Below are 13,436 nucleotides of genomic sequence, written 5' to 3'. Positions count from 1 at the left end.
GAGACTTGATATTTCGAGCTCTGTCCACTGGATGGAGACAATGAAACGCATAGACGTTTTTCTGTTGCGTACAGGTTTTCTCTTACTCTAGCGGTGCACATTAGGGGTATGGAAATGTACTTAAATATTTTGAGTGACATTGTTTATATGCATTGCAAAGGAACTAAAGATAACTGTATTTTGCTATTTTCGTCAGTTATTTGTTCTAACTAAAGTTGTCTTTTGAAACAGTAATTGGCCATTTTTCTAATTAGAGGTTTAGCACGGCCTGTTCAAAGAAAAAATATAAAGTGAGATTTGACTGCACTTCACCTCTGGTGTCTCTTGGCTCATAGGATGACTCATACTTGCACCGTATGGAGATCAGGTTACATTTTTGCACCTCATTTACATATCAAGAACAGTAGAAGAGGGTGAGGAGGTAAGGACAGTGTGTCGGTGGAGGGATAATGGGATTATGGCTCCATTATACCCTGAGGATATCGTTTCAGTTTGGATGCACTTCCGCAGTGATAATTACAGTCCTGAATTCATGACAGGATTGGGTAACCGAACTGATATCGGGTTAACACCCATCCAGTCCAATGATCTTATTCTGGGTCACATGGAAACTATTAATCATTTGTAATTCAAGTGTGTACAATGCCATCTGTTTATCTCTATAAAAAAAAGGAGAACTGCTGTCATTGTCATACTTTTTTCCTTGTGTTTGTTGAGTCCTGTTTGATTTCTTTTTTTTTTTTTTTTGAGAGAGCGAGAAAGAAAATAGAGGTGGTAGGCAGTGATGTGATGTGTCTCATGATCCACCCATGCTGATTCTCACTGATACTCTGGCAGACATACAGGGAGGGTCGCTGTTTCCCTCCCACATCACTGCAGCAAACAAAGGCACTACAAACAAGAGAAGCTTGCATGTCACAAAGCGTGTGACCCCGAGATGACCTCCCTCCGTCCTGCAAAGAAGGCACAGAAGAGCACTGGCAAATCTCCATACATACTCTTCATTCACAGGAATCAGCTTGCATTATTATTAATATGATATATTATATTAATAAAGTCTTCATGTTTTAAGCACTGACTTATGAAAGATGTTCACTCTAACTTTGTTTTTAGGCAATGTTCATTTAGACTCATTCTATTTAAGGGTGAATGAGACAGCATCAACTAAGGTGTCTTAGTATGTGTCATAAGAAGAGCTTCATTGTGCTTTGGTGTTGATTCTCTAAGCCCCACATCTGGCTGGATTATTCCAAATTATATTCCTTCATTTTAGGTGTGTTGAAGATGTTAGTGGAAAACTCTGTCCAGTGTGCTGCTACAAAATCTCTGCTTTTAACAACAACAACAACAACAACAACAACAACAACAACAACAACAACAACAACAACAACAACAACAACAACAACAACAACAACAACAACAACAACAACAACAACAACAACAACAACAACAACAACAACAACAACAACAACAACAACAACAACAACAACAACTCAACTTTTACTTATAGTAAATGTAACATAGCCTTTTAAATAAAGTTACAGCCTGTGGTTAAATTATAGGAGGACATGGGAGTAGATATTTGTATGTAGGATGTACATCCATATGCACCTTTACTAAGAATAAACAAAATTAAGAGTCTAAGATTGAAGACAGGGACTAAGATTTTACATTTTAGCTGATAAAATATTAAAACTATTTTCTTTCTTAAAATTCTGTCTATAATACACATATAACAATGATGCAGAACTAAAAAAAAATGTTTAATTGTGTTTTTTTGTTGCTTTGTTTTGTCAAAGCCACAGGGAGCCACTGGAGATTAGTAAAAGATATGTATGTCACTTCGAAGCTGAAGGTTTTCAATCACTCGTCCAGGCCAAGAGAGCGGTCCTAAAGTCTCACATAATGATCCCGACAGCATAACTACATCCTCTGTAGGGGTCAAGCATTTAAACCCATCTGTATTTTAGTACATTAACTTTATCTCAGGCCAAAAGAAATTTGTCTTTTGTCACACTAATTCTGAGATCATGTACAGACTATATAACATATTTGATGTTTATTATGTTAGTTTAACATGAGGCTCAATGTCATTACTTTTGCATGTGTTTAGCCAAAGTACAATAAAAACATGTCAATGCTGCTGCTGCTGATCATTTTGGTTATTGGTATGTTGTTGTAAATTAACAAAAAAAACAACACTTAGACACATAAGCAAAGATTTAAAATGTATTATTATTTAAAAGCACTGCAAAATTAAAAAGAATATATTCAAATATTTGAATTTAACAAAGAAAGTAAGTAAGAAAAGAAGAAAGCTTAAAAACATTGCATACAAAAATATTGGTTATTAAGAGAAAAGCAAATGAATGGTTGAATGTAGGACCGGGATAGGTCCTACATTCGCACAAAGTGAAAGCATTAGTAGGTTTACAGTAAATAAAGTCCAGACTTGCCTCATAGTTTGTGTTTTTTCTTGTCTTCCTCCATTCTCCATTTTCTCTCCTCTTTCTCCCCACTCACAACCAGTCACAGCAGATGACAGCGTCTGCCCGAGCCATCTGATAGAGGTTCCTTCCTGTGAAAATGGAGTTTCTCCTTCCCACCTTCACCTAATGGTTGTTCCATCTTATACTATAGGTTCTTTTTCAAACGTCAATATACTGAGATGCCTAATGATTATCTTCTTTTTAACATTATCAGTGGTAGTATTTGGGTATGCAAGTCTAAAGAGGAATCATGAATGGCACACTCAAAATTAAACGTGTTGTTAAGAGCGTTCCATATTTTCAAATGTATTCCTGAGAACTGTCTGCTACTTAGTCTTACACCTGACTAGTCATGTGGGGAAAGATTACATACTGGACATAGCTTTTAAAATTACAAAGCTTAATCTTTCTATTTATAGACTGTGTACCTGCTACATTTGTATCTAATTTAAAGTCGAAACTATTGCCCATTTTCAAACATGGCTTATTCTTTGTTTTACCGCCAAACTTTTTGTAATATGCCGTCCTAGCAAGAACAACAGGTCTACATAAGAGATCAGATAATAACATCTCCAAAATCCTGGCTATGTCTCTGCTGATCTTATTTTAACTATTAGGTCACTGTGTTGTAGGTGCACACAAGAAGCTATTTTCACACAAACAGGGATATCAGTGACTGGCAGAGGACAATGTTAAAAGTGTCTCCATGATAAATTCTTGCCCAACGTCTAATGTAAAGGTCACACACATAAGTAGTGGAATCCAAAGTGTCATACTGTCACACTGATATAATTTTCATGTAATGCAAGACTATGCCAAGATGTGCAGTAGCTCCTCAAGACTTTACTAACCTGAAGTTCAAATCTACCATATTCACTTCAAAGTAGAATTTAAAATAAATACTGCAAACAGATGTTTTTGTTTCACCAGTTGTACATGTATTGTTGTGTAATTCGGTATTCAGTCACGATTACAAAATTCTTTTTACTTGCAAAACATATGATCAACCATGTTGTAAGAAATATTATCTTCGTAACAATGCTGGTTAACCCATACCACCGGCTTTCCCCTCATTTATTTATTTTTAAGCCCAAATCATTGGTGTCGAACACACAAATGAACCCCTCTCTCTGCTCTCGCTGGGAGACCTCTTGGTGTCTCTCTCAGGGATCCCAGATCGTCCCTGAACCCCACCTTGGGTACCTCAGCACTCGCGAACGCTTATGGGCGTGTGCAGATGGCGTGCAGCAGCACTTGTGCGCATGTTTCATGTCTGGATGGTGTAACGGCGCAGGTCTTCATTGCATGGGTTGATGTCCAGCTGAAAGACGCTGCAAAATAAGAAGGAATCGCGCAATAGATCGGAGACTCCGACAAATCAGGTGGCATCATGAGCAAAGTGCAGGGTGGGATGAAATGTGTGAAATATCTGCTTTTCGCTTTCAACATCATCTTCTGGGTAAGTCCGCTTCGGCAGCGGTTTGCCAAGAATTAACGTTTTTTCTCTCTGAAAAAGCCGGATCACCGTTTTTGTTGTTTTTTTATGGTTATTTATTTGTTTTGTTGTTTTCTCTTTAGGAAGTGAAATTGATTCGGTTTATTTTTAAGCGACTGTGGAGTTTCGTTGCCTTGTGAAAAACCTGTTTGTTCCTAGCCTTGTTTACACGTTCAATGTACTGAAGGCTGAAAGTCCGTCTATTGATATTATTTGGTATGGCTTTTAAATACAGCAGCCTTTGTTATTCCGTACAGAGTTAGGAGTTAATGTTGTCTGGCAGACCGCCTCAATGCACCTGCTCTGTTCACACCGTCTCCCTCTGACTCCACACTGTTTCCCAAAATTCTCAAACCAAACCTCAGCTATATAACCCAGAGTCTTCTTTTCATCTGCGTTCATTAGTGGCTGCTGCTTTAGAGTTGGTCATGATTTATTGTTGCACCAAGTACATGCTGCAACAAATACACCAGAGCTACTTTTCCAACACAGATCCCAGTTCATGATTTGACGTTGAGGTGTGACTTTCCTGCTGCAGGCGTGTGAAGGGTCCTTTTTTTTTTGTTTTTCTTTTACATGCGGGGTTAATCTATTTGGGGAACATCATGAAAGGTTTTTGTTTTGGTCTGCAGTGCTGCTCAGATAAGATTCCCCGTGACTCAGATTCACTTTCGATTATATGCCAGTGACTTCTCATATGACATAAGTTTCTTGGTGTTTAGAAGGCTAAATGTGTCAGAGAAGTACTTTTAAGCTTCTAATATTTTGTCAGTTTGCATGTAGACTGTAGTATGCAACCTTAAACATTGGATCAAGATTCATTCTTTTTGTATTCTTTTATATTCTGCGTGAATCAAAGAATATAAGTATTCCAATAAGGTTTTAGGTTTGCCTTTTTTGTTTTTTGTTCTGTTCACCCCACAAATGTATCTCATAAACTTATCAACCCTGAGTTTGGGAACATCAAGGAAAACTCTTGCCCCTACTTGAGGCTGCAAGAAACCCCCCCCCCCCCCCCCCCTATTATCATTTTCAATCAGTGCTGTGTTTAGATAAATAGATACATTTATTAGGTCATTAACAAAGAGCCTGTTTGGGTTTACTCTTGTTTGGTTTTCATTATTGTCTCTTGCAAAAGATACTCAATATTTTACTGCTAAATGATACAGTGTGAGTTTAACTGGCTGCATTGACTCATTTGTGCTCTGTAAGACGATCACTTGTGTCATCCAAAGTGACAGCAGCCTCTTTGTTCGGCAGTTTTGGGACTGAAAGCATAGCTGTTGTGGTTGTAGCCAAAAGGGGCGTACAGTACGCTGTCATTTTGGGGTGCAGAGCCAACAAGCAGCCAATGCCAGTGTGAGTTACATCACCCAGGCACTGTGAGGCTGGCACAGCCTGTGGCTGAAATGCACCATGGGAGATGGACCGCTGATTCTGATGCTAATTCTTGTGTTCAAATGTGGTACTTTGATGGGCCATGAGGATGCATGGGCTGTTGTTGCAGCGTGGCCTTATTTTCAATCATTTTATTGTCAGAGTACCTCACTAAACCTTCCTAAAAAAAAAAAAAGAGTGGCCCAGTCCGGACTGAGTTTCCTGCAGTGAGGGTTGGAGCTGCAGCTTGAGTTTTGTTCCTTCGCCTTGAGGCGACTTTTTGTTGTGATTTGGCGCTATATAAATAAAATTGAACTGAATTGAACTAACAGAAGACACTTCCACTCTTTAGTTTGGCTGAATCTGAAGAGCAAGTCAGGAAAAGGATCTGAGAGTGTTACTGAAGATGTGCTGCTTGGGATTCCATGCTTTTACAAAATTTTGAAGATTAATTTTTTTTCATCTGCATATAACATGTGACACTTGTCCTGAAAGAACATATAAGGAACATGGTTAGGATTAATATATAACTATGACACAGACAATATCTTTTACCCTTAATCCACATTTGTCCTTTTATTCGTTTTGGCTTTATTTTTGGATGTTTAAATTAAATAATGTTATGTAGGAGGTTAAAATGATTCATTTTCTCAGAGTAAAACCTGGTTTCAATCAAATGTGTTATGGTAAGCCAAGCTCTCCTGGAGAGGAAAGATGCTACTCAGCATAGACACTTTTTTGCCCCCCCCCCCCCCCCCCCCCCCCCTATGAGTATTATTAGCCACTTTAGCATCACCTGCAGAATCGTAACTACCTCGTGATAAATAAAGACTAAAAGAAAACATGAAAGTGCTCACTGTTTAACTGTGAAATTATTTCTGCACAAACAGAAGAACTTCTACTTACCACTCATCAAATTCAACAGAACTATAAAGTCACAAATAATTTTGATTGTATAATTTATCAATCCCCAGGTGTCTGGATTGTTGGTGCTGGCGGTGGGACTGTGGCTTAGGTTTGACCCAAACACAGTGGACCTCCTGACAGGCGATGGCGCCCCCTACACCTTCTTCATAGGTATGTCAGAGATTCTATAGCCTCATACATATGCCTGTCTCATCTTCTGCAGAATAAAACATATATGTGGATGTGGATAAAAAAAAACTAAAATCCAAAATGGATCCAATTTCTTCTCAGCAGTTCACCATCTTGATGGATCTTGATTACACCATCTTGATTACATGGACCCCCTTGAAAATGAGATGAAACATCCCTACATGTTTATCTACATTAAATAAATGTTCAATGTGTAACATTTTAAAGGTGCCCTAAAAAATCCCACATACAGAGAAGTAAATACACGTGTACACATGCGGATGAGACCGAATGTCTGGTACTGTTATCCCTTACAAGTATGAAGAACCCTTCAAGTACTGCTTGACATTTAACAGCCACATTTTATCTTCAGCGCATCGAAATGTTTTACTTCTTTGCACAAACCACAAGGAAAGTTTGTTTAATAAAACATGTAAGTTAAAACATGTCCACAGTTACTAGGCCCGTTTAAAGGAATTTGTCATTCGAAGCCCTCAATTCTTCACTTTCACTTTGAAAGTGGCTAAAGTATGCGCACAGAGGAAGTGAAATGTGATAAACTGATTGAAACTTTCCATTAGTGGCAATTCTCCTGTTCGTGGGATACGAAGAAATTCAAATCTTGACATAAATGCTTATTTGGTTTTGATTCGACTGAAATAACATAAAAACGACCAGTCAGAAAAATGTACAAACGATGCACGAGAGCCTTTAACTGATTAATGAACAGCTCTGTCTGTTTGCTGAAATATCGTATAAGAGTGTCTTTGCAAAGCTCACACAGTAGATTATTAAAACATACAGTAGACAAGACAAACAGCTAGTGTTCAGCACTCCATACAATAGGCCTTCTCTCTGACAGTGTGTGGGAGCCGATGATTAGAATGAAGCCTATTCTTGTTACTCCCGTTTAAGCCATGACCTAAAATGGTGACTTCACTTCATCAGCTCTCTGCTCTGCCTTCGTGGAACTGGCTGCCTCTCTCAGGACATGCGTAGCAGGTTGGGTGGGGCCAGTGACAGAAGACTATATCCTGCTTGCAAACCTAGTAAAAAATGAAAATAGAGCAAAGAAGAGGGGAGGGGGAAGCAGCACAGGGCAACCAAAGGCAGTGTTTTCGATTATACTTACGATCATATTGCCAAGATTACAACCTAAAACGTTTCAAGATACAGTAGAAAATAAAAAGTACCATGTTACTTAAGTCATCTGTTGATGCAGTGTACTCCAGATGAGGTAACTTCTCTCCAGCTTGGTTTTATTTGATATGCAAATATCCTGGAATTTCTCTGTTACTGTGTTACATCTTTATGAGTCATTTTAATCAAATTCTCTGTCCCACTGTTCTTTACCGTCCCCTCCTCACTTTCCCATTTGCAGTGATTATATTTCTCACTTTAGGTTAAGCAAATCAAATGTAATGTGAATTACATTTTCTTGATTAAAGAACATTTGGAGTGCAGTTAAAACCGGAGCATATGTTGGTCTGATCAATATTTTGGAGGTAAAATAGCTGATTAAAAAACTGGCAGAAACCCTGGAAGGCTTCAGAAGGGAAGGAGAGAGCTAGACAGAGAGTTTGTTATTGCCACCTCTAAAACGAGATGCTGTGACTATGACTAATATGTAACTGTGTGGAAAAAAATCTCAGAGGGTGGGTGTGATCTGGAAATCTTGTTTTTCTGGCTACTGTACGAGACAAACATGCTTCACAAACTGGGTAGAGGAGTATGCTGATGGCAGGTCTAGTTGTCAGCCAGTTATGAGCCAATTGTATGCCTGATATCAGTTGTTACTGTATCATCAGTAGGGATCCTCTAATACTAGTGGGCTCACAAACCCAAAACTCATGTCTCCATCATATAAATCTTCTACTTCTCCTGCCTTCTAATGCAGATGTTTGTGGCTGTGTTAAGATGGCGCCAAGATAGTTTGTTGGTAGTCCACATAAACCAGCAATGCGGGCTGCACTCTGTAGTGTTTTCCCTTAAACTTAGTCTCTGTTCTAGAAAAAACTGAGGTTATAGCATACAAGGAATTTCTTTGTAGTGAAGTCAAGCAGAAAGCTGACCAAGCCACTGTCTGAATTACTTGTGTGTGGGTTTTGGGGGTATTTTTTATTTTTATTTTTGGTGTGTTTTCTTATTTGTGGTGAATTCCACAGTTTCCTTCAGTGTCATCAAACTAACTGTTGTCTTTCGGAGAAATACATGCAAGTGCACCTCCATAGCCTCTGCATGGGCTGAATTCCCACAATTGCTCTTTCTGCAAATGGACAACACAAGCCCATAAATCCGGCATTTAACTGGAAACACTTGGGTTCTGCAGAGGATAACTTTGTGCCTTTGCAGCCAAACGTTATAAGCTTCCTGGGCAAAACAACTGACTGTTGCTCCCACTTCTAGCAATGAGACTAAACAGAGTGATACCATAATAAGGCAAAGTGGCAGCATTCTCTCTGAGGGTTTCATTTTCCATTCTATCACCTTTGTTACTCTCTAGTGTGTAAACAGCCATTACATGTGTATATAAGATGGAGATGGAGCTAAACTGAGAGATGTTACAGATGTTTATACTCAATAATTTGTATTTCTAAAAGATACGTGAAGCAGGAAGTGCACTTGGCAGGTGTCTGGTAGATGGTAGATACCTCTGGATTTAATGAGTGAAGAGCAAAGAGCAGATATTAAAGTAAGTGTATAAGTGTTGGGGAAAAAATGAGCAGCTGAGATCACTTCTGTGTAGACAATTGTATATAAATTGAAAGCTTTCATGGTCCATTATATTTTCCATTGCTTACCCAGACAACTTTCTTTGAAGCTCTGTATCCCTATAGATCCCTTCAGCTCAGCAGTGTATTCGCCTCGTCTTTACCTTCCCTTTTGTCGCACAGCAAGAAAACAACAGCTTGCATTTGCCCCATGTGGATTAATTAAATTGCTGCAGTGGTTGCTGCCTGTGTCACCGATTAGGCCCTTAGCATGGACCTAAGGGACCTGCTTGGTGTATAGTTACAGTGCGAGGGGGCTCAGTTGCAAGGACTAGAAGCAGGGGAGTAGACCGAGAGGGTGACGTCACTCAGGCTTGAGGAGAGCATAGATGGTGGCAGACGCAGTTGAAATCTGCAGCAATCAAGCCCTCTGAAAATTAGATTTTGGAGGACAGATGGCATCTGTGTGCTTCTTCACCCTGCAGGAGCATGAATGGACAAAGTCTAAGTAACTGGAAACCCTACTAATGCATCAAAAGAGTCAATTAGAAGCATCATTTCTCAGTGGGCTCTCTAGGCCTATTAGTTTTCTTTCAAATTTGATTATGATTTTGAACAGACTCTGCCTATGCTTTAGACAGCTACTCTATATACGGACAGGACTTCAAGCTATTTCTGTAGCTGCCCAGAGCAGGAAAGAGTCCAGAACTGTGTTTTGTTCAACCCACCTTTTTTCAAGTGATCAGAGATGCTATAATGTAACGTTAAGAACATAATTCATTTGTGCCAGAGATTCTATGTTTCAGATCATGAAAAACTTCAAATTCATTGTTTAAAGTAGCCTAATAAATAGACTGAATTGTGTGAGTCTATTCAGAGATGTTCTGCTACCGAAGATACTTCCACCTACAAACACAACACAAACAATCCTTTTATAAATTCTGCTCCAGCAAAGGCAACCATTGCATCACGCTGACACCCTCAGTGGAAACTATAAACTGCAGCCATGTGATACTGAGAACACCACGATCAGATGCTTCTCATATGTCTTTCACAATCTTCTTGTTTATAAAACACAAAACATTAATTTTCCATTTTTTTCATTTTAAATGCACTGATCTATCGTCTGGTCTCTCTCCTCAGCCGTGTACATCCTTCTTGGTGCTGGTGCGTTGATGATGGTCGTGGGGTTCTTAGGTTGTTTTGGGGCCATTCGTGAGTCTCAGTGTCTTCTTGCATTGGTGGGTTCAAAGCGTCACCTCTCATTGCATTTGTATTATTTTTATATTTGTTTCCATGAGGCTTAAATTGATATTACCGTTAAATTGGTACTAACACTGAAATAACTTGATGTGTATGCTTCTGATGAGTGATCGCGAAGATGTATAGAATTAGGCTGTCTAATAACAAATGAATAATAGACAAATATTAACTTTAGTTTAGTGTAATCTTTTTTTTTTTAACAACAAGGCCCTTGTTTTCTCCATTTGTATAAAAGGGCAGAATTATACATTTCTTTCTAAGGGATTTCAGAAGAAATCACCAGGAACAGCCCACAAAATTGTATGGCCAACTGTTGTTCCCCAATAAATGAATCAATCACTGATTAGTTTTTGTGTTGCGTGTGTGGATGACTCCCACTAGAGGCAAGGCAAGGCAAGGCAAGTTTATTTGTATAGCACAATTCAACAACAAGGTGATTCAAAGTGCTTTACAGAGACATTAGAAACAAAAACAAATAAAAAGCATGATTTAAAATTGATTAAAACAAGCAAACAAACTAACTAACTAGTTAACAAACAAACAAACAAACAAAACAGTATATAAAATCAAAACAGATAAAATCAGAACAGTAGATAAAATCAGTAGTTAAATGTAAGTTTTGAAATTTAAGCTTAAAAGTGTGGATTTGGTGCTTTATTCAAATGCAGCTGAGAATAGGTGAGTCTTCAACCTGGATTTAAATAAACTGAGTGTTTCAGCTGATCTGAGGCTTTCTGGGAGTTTGTTCCAGATATAAGGAGCATAAAAGCTGAATGCAGCTTCTCCGTGTCTGGTTCTGACTCTGGGAACTGATAAAAGACCGGATCCAGATGACCTGAGGGATCTGGAAGGTTCATACTGGGTCAGGAGGGCGATAATAGTCCTTGTTTCTGTTCTGCAGTTCTTTGCTTGCCTTGTGATAATCTTTGGAGCAGAAGTCACTGCTGGTGTGTTTGGATTCCTAAACAAGGAACAGGTGGAGTTATTTGATGATTAAATACAAAATAACAAAAAATATTCTCCGTTTTTTTTAAATCCCATAACTAACCCTTTTTTTTCTTCTTTTAATAACAGATTTCTGAAGAAGTCCAAAAGTTTTACAGTAGCTCCACCCTCGACTCTAGTCCAAATGGAACTGCAATAGTAACGACTTATTATAAAGCTGTGAGTAAAACTTCGCCATCATGTTCAGGGTTGCAATCAATACCATTAAAATCATGTTGTGTTTTGTTTTGTTTTTACTTCTTTTTATATTTGCAGCTGAACTGTTGCGGAGTTTCCACATTGGAGCCAAACAGTGATGTGTGTGCAGACTTCCCAGAAGACGTCAAGGTAAACCCCTCTGCCTGCAGGGACACTTCATAGTCACATGAGGGCAGTAAAACACCATTTTAAAATGAAGCACTATTTGCTGTGATGAACCTACTTTGCTGTGTGCAGAATGATCGATATGAATGTTTCTTGCTATTTTTGCTTGATATTAGGACTGCCTGACTGCAATAACAGACTTCTTCGATGAAAAGCTGTATATCATTGGATACATAGGGATTGGTATTGCAGGAGTCATGGTGAGAAAAGTTTGAGTTTTTTAATTAATTGTGACCGATATTCCTCAGGTAACCACAATATGTGTCTGTGATTTCAGATTATAGGAATGATCTTCAGTATGGTCCTGTGTTGTGCCATCAGAAACAGCAGGGAGGTTATATAATTGGTGAGCTGACCCCCCCCCCCAACCGTCGCCTGATCATATGGTTACACAGCCCTTCATAATCAACTTGTCTGCATGAGAAGGGAAACACCAAAGTTACATTTCAGTCACTTCTCTTAGTCCAAACAAGTGCGGTGGGGGAGGGCCTCCGAGTATCACAAAGAGAGAACAACAAATCTCAATGCTCCCACTTATCCACGGACCACATGCAACACGATACGCTGGATCGTTAACATCACACCTTCTTCTTGAGTCCACCAGCACTGAAATTCACTTCCCTCTTCTTTTCCATAACACATGCTTTGCTTTTAGCTCGACTCTGTGACATTCCTCACTTTTAACATGTCTTTGTTAGACTGCCGGTGCTCCGCAAAGGCCAAAGTGCTGCCGTTGTAGATGCAACACAGCACACAAAGCCTTCTTTGACACAGGAATGTTGTGACTGGGGAGTATTGCTGTAAATATGGATCCTTATTTTCACTTTGTGTGCTTTAGCATTTTGAGGACTAGCCTACCTTTGCAGAGTAAATTTGCAGAGTAAAATTCCGTCATGTGCCTATTTATTTAGTTACGATCAAGCCTCCTACTACTGGACTGTTTGCCTATATCTTTTGATTTGAATATGTACACTGCACCAGTGCTTGCTTCCTGTCACCACTTTCAAGTATTTCTACCGTAAAGCACAATAGCTGAAGTGTAGACATGATTTGAAGCCAAAGGGTTAGGATGGTCTCATGATAAACTGCGGCGTTGTAAATCTCCAAATTCATCTGACAGCTAAATAATGCTTTGTGCTGACCTCTTCTGGAGCATGTTTGGGATGTAACAGTGAGCTAGTTTGCATTTTGTGTGAATTATTGTGGATGTAAATTTTGTTGGTGTGCCAATAAGATGTGAATTATAGAATAATATAGTTTGTCATACTGTTAACCGTAATAAAAACATTGGGTGCTTTTATTTAGATGTTTTCAGCTTCTGTCCTCGGAGATGAATCACATGTGCACTTCTTGTAAAGTGGAACAAGCTGAGAAGAACTTCATTGTAATTTGTGGTTAGTGAAGTACCTGAACATGTGAGCAATGTTCTGTTTAGGTCCACGGATGACAAATTTCAGTCACATACAAGGCAAGAGTTAAAGGATATTGACTAATAATACTATTTACTGAAAATACTAGTGATGGTAGTATATTCTATAAATCAAGTTTATAGAAAATATCAAGCGTCATGGGATTTGGACAAAATGTCTCTACACAAGGCCTGCTTAGTACTTGCTCATACAGAGAAGTGGGGAATTC

The 13,436-nt window shown here is 38.8% G+C and overlaps 1 protein-coding gene across 1 annotated transcript; it reads left to right on the top strand.

Annotated features, from left to right (window-relative positions):
* The first annotated feature begins 3,695 nt into the window (after nucleotides 1–3,695).
* tspan2a (tetraspanin 2a) lies at nucleotides 3,696–13,102 on the top strand. Its single transcript, XM_026166975.1, has 8 exons — nucleotides 3,696–3,948; nucleotides 6,336–6,438; nucleotides 10,311–10,408; nucleotides 11,332–11,406; nucleotides 11,505–11,594; nucleotides 11,691–11,762; nucleotides 11,915–11,998; nucleotides 12,076–13,102. Exons 1-8 carry the CDS (start codon nucleotides 3,880–3,882, stop codon nucleotides 12,139–12,141), a joined length of 657 nt encoding a protein of 218 aa, XP_026022760.1. The 5' UTR covers nucleotides 3,696–3,879; the 3' UTR covers nucleotides 12,142–13,102.
* Nucleotides 13,103–13,436: the final 334 nt, after the last annotated feature.

Source organism: Astatotilapia calliptera, chromosome 5 (genome assembly GCF_900246225.1).
Source record: "Astatotilapia calliptera chromosome 5, fAstCal1.2, whole genome shotgun sequence".
In the NCBI taxonomy this organism is placed as follows: domain Eukaryota; kingdom Metazoa; phylum Chordata; class Actinopteri; order Cichliformes; family Cichlidae; genus Astatotilapia; species Astatotilapia calliptera.
The sequence above is the reverse complement of the archived record's forward strand: the minus strand, read 5'-3'. Positions and strand labels throughout refer to the sequence as shown.

Bases quoted from the DNA above. Each gene is read 5' to 3' on its own strand.
- tspan2a (XM_026166975.1), top strand. From the start codon at position 3,880: ATGAGCAAAGTGCAGGGTGGGATGAAATGTGTGAAATATCTGCTTTTC. The intron at 10,409-11,331 runs GTGGGTTCAAAG...TCTGTTCTGCAG, and splicing joins CTCAGTGTCTTCTTGCATTG to TTCTTTGCTTGCCTTGTGAT. The intron at 11,999-12,075 runs GTGAGAAAAGTT...CTGTGATTTCAG, and splicing joins TTGGTATTGCAGGAGTCATG to ATTATAGGAATGATCTTCAG.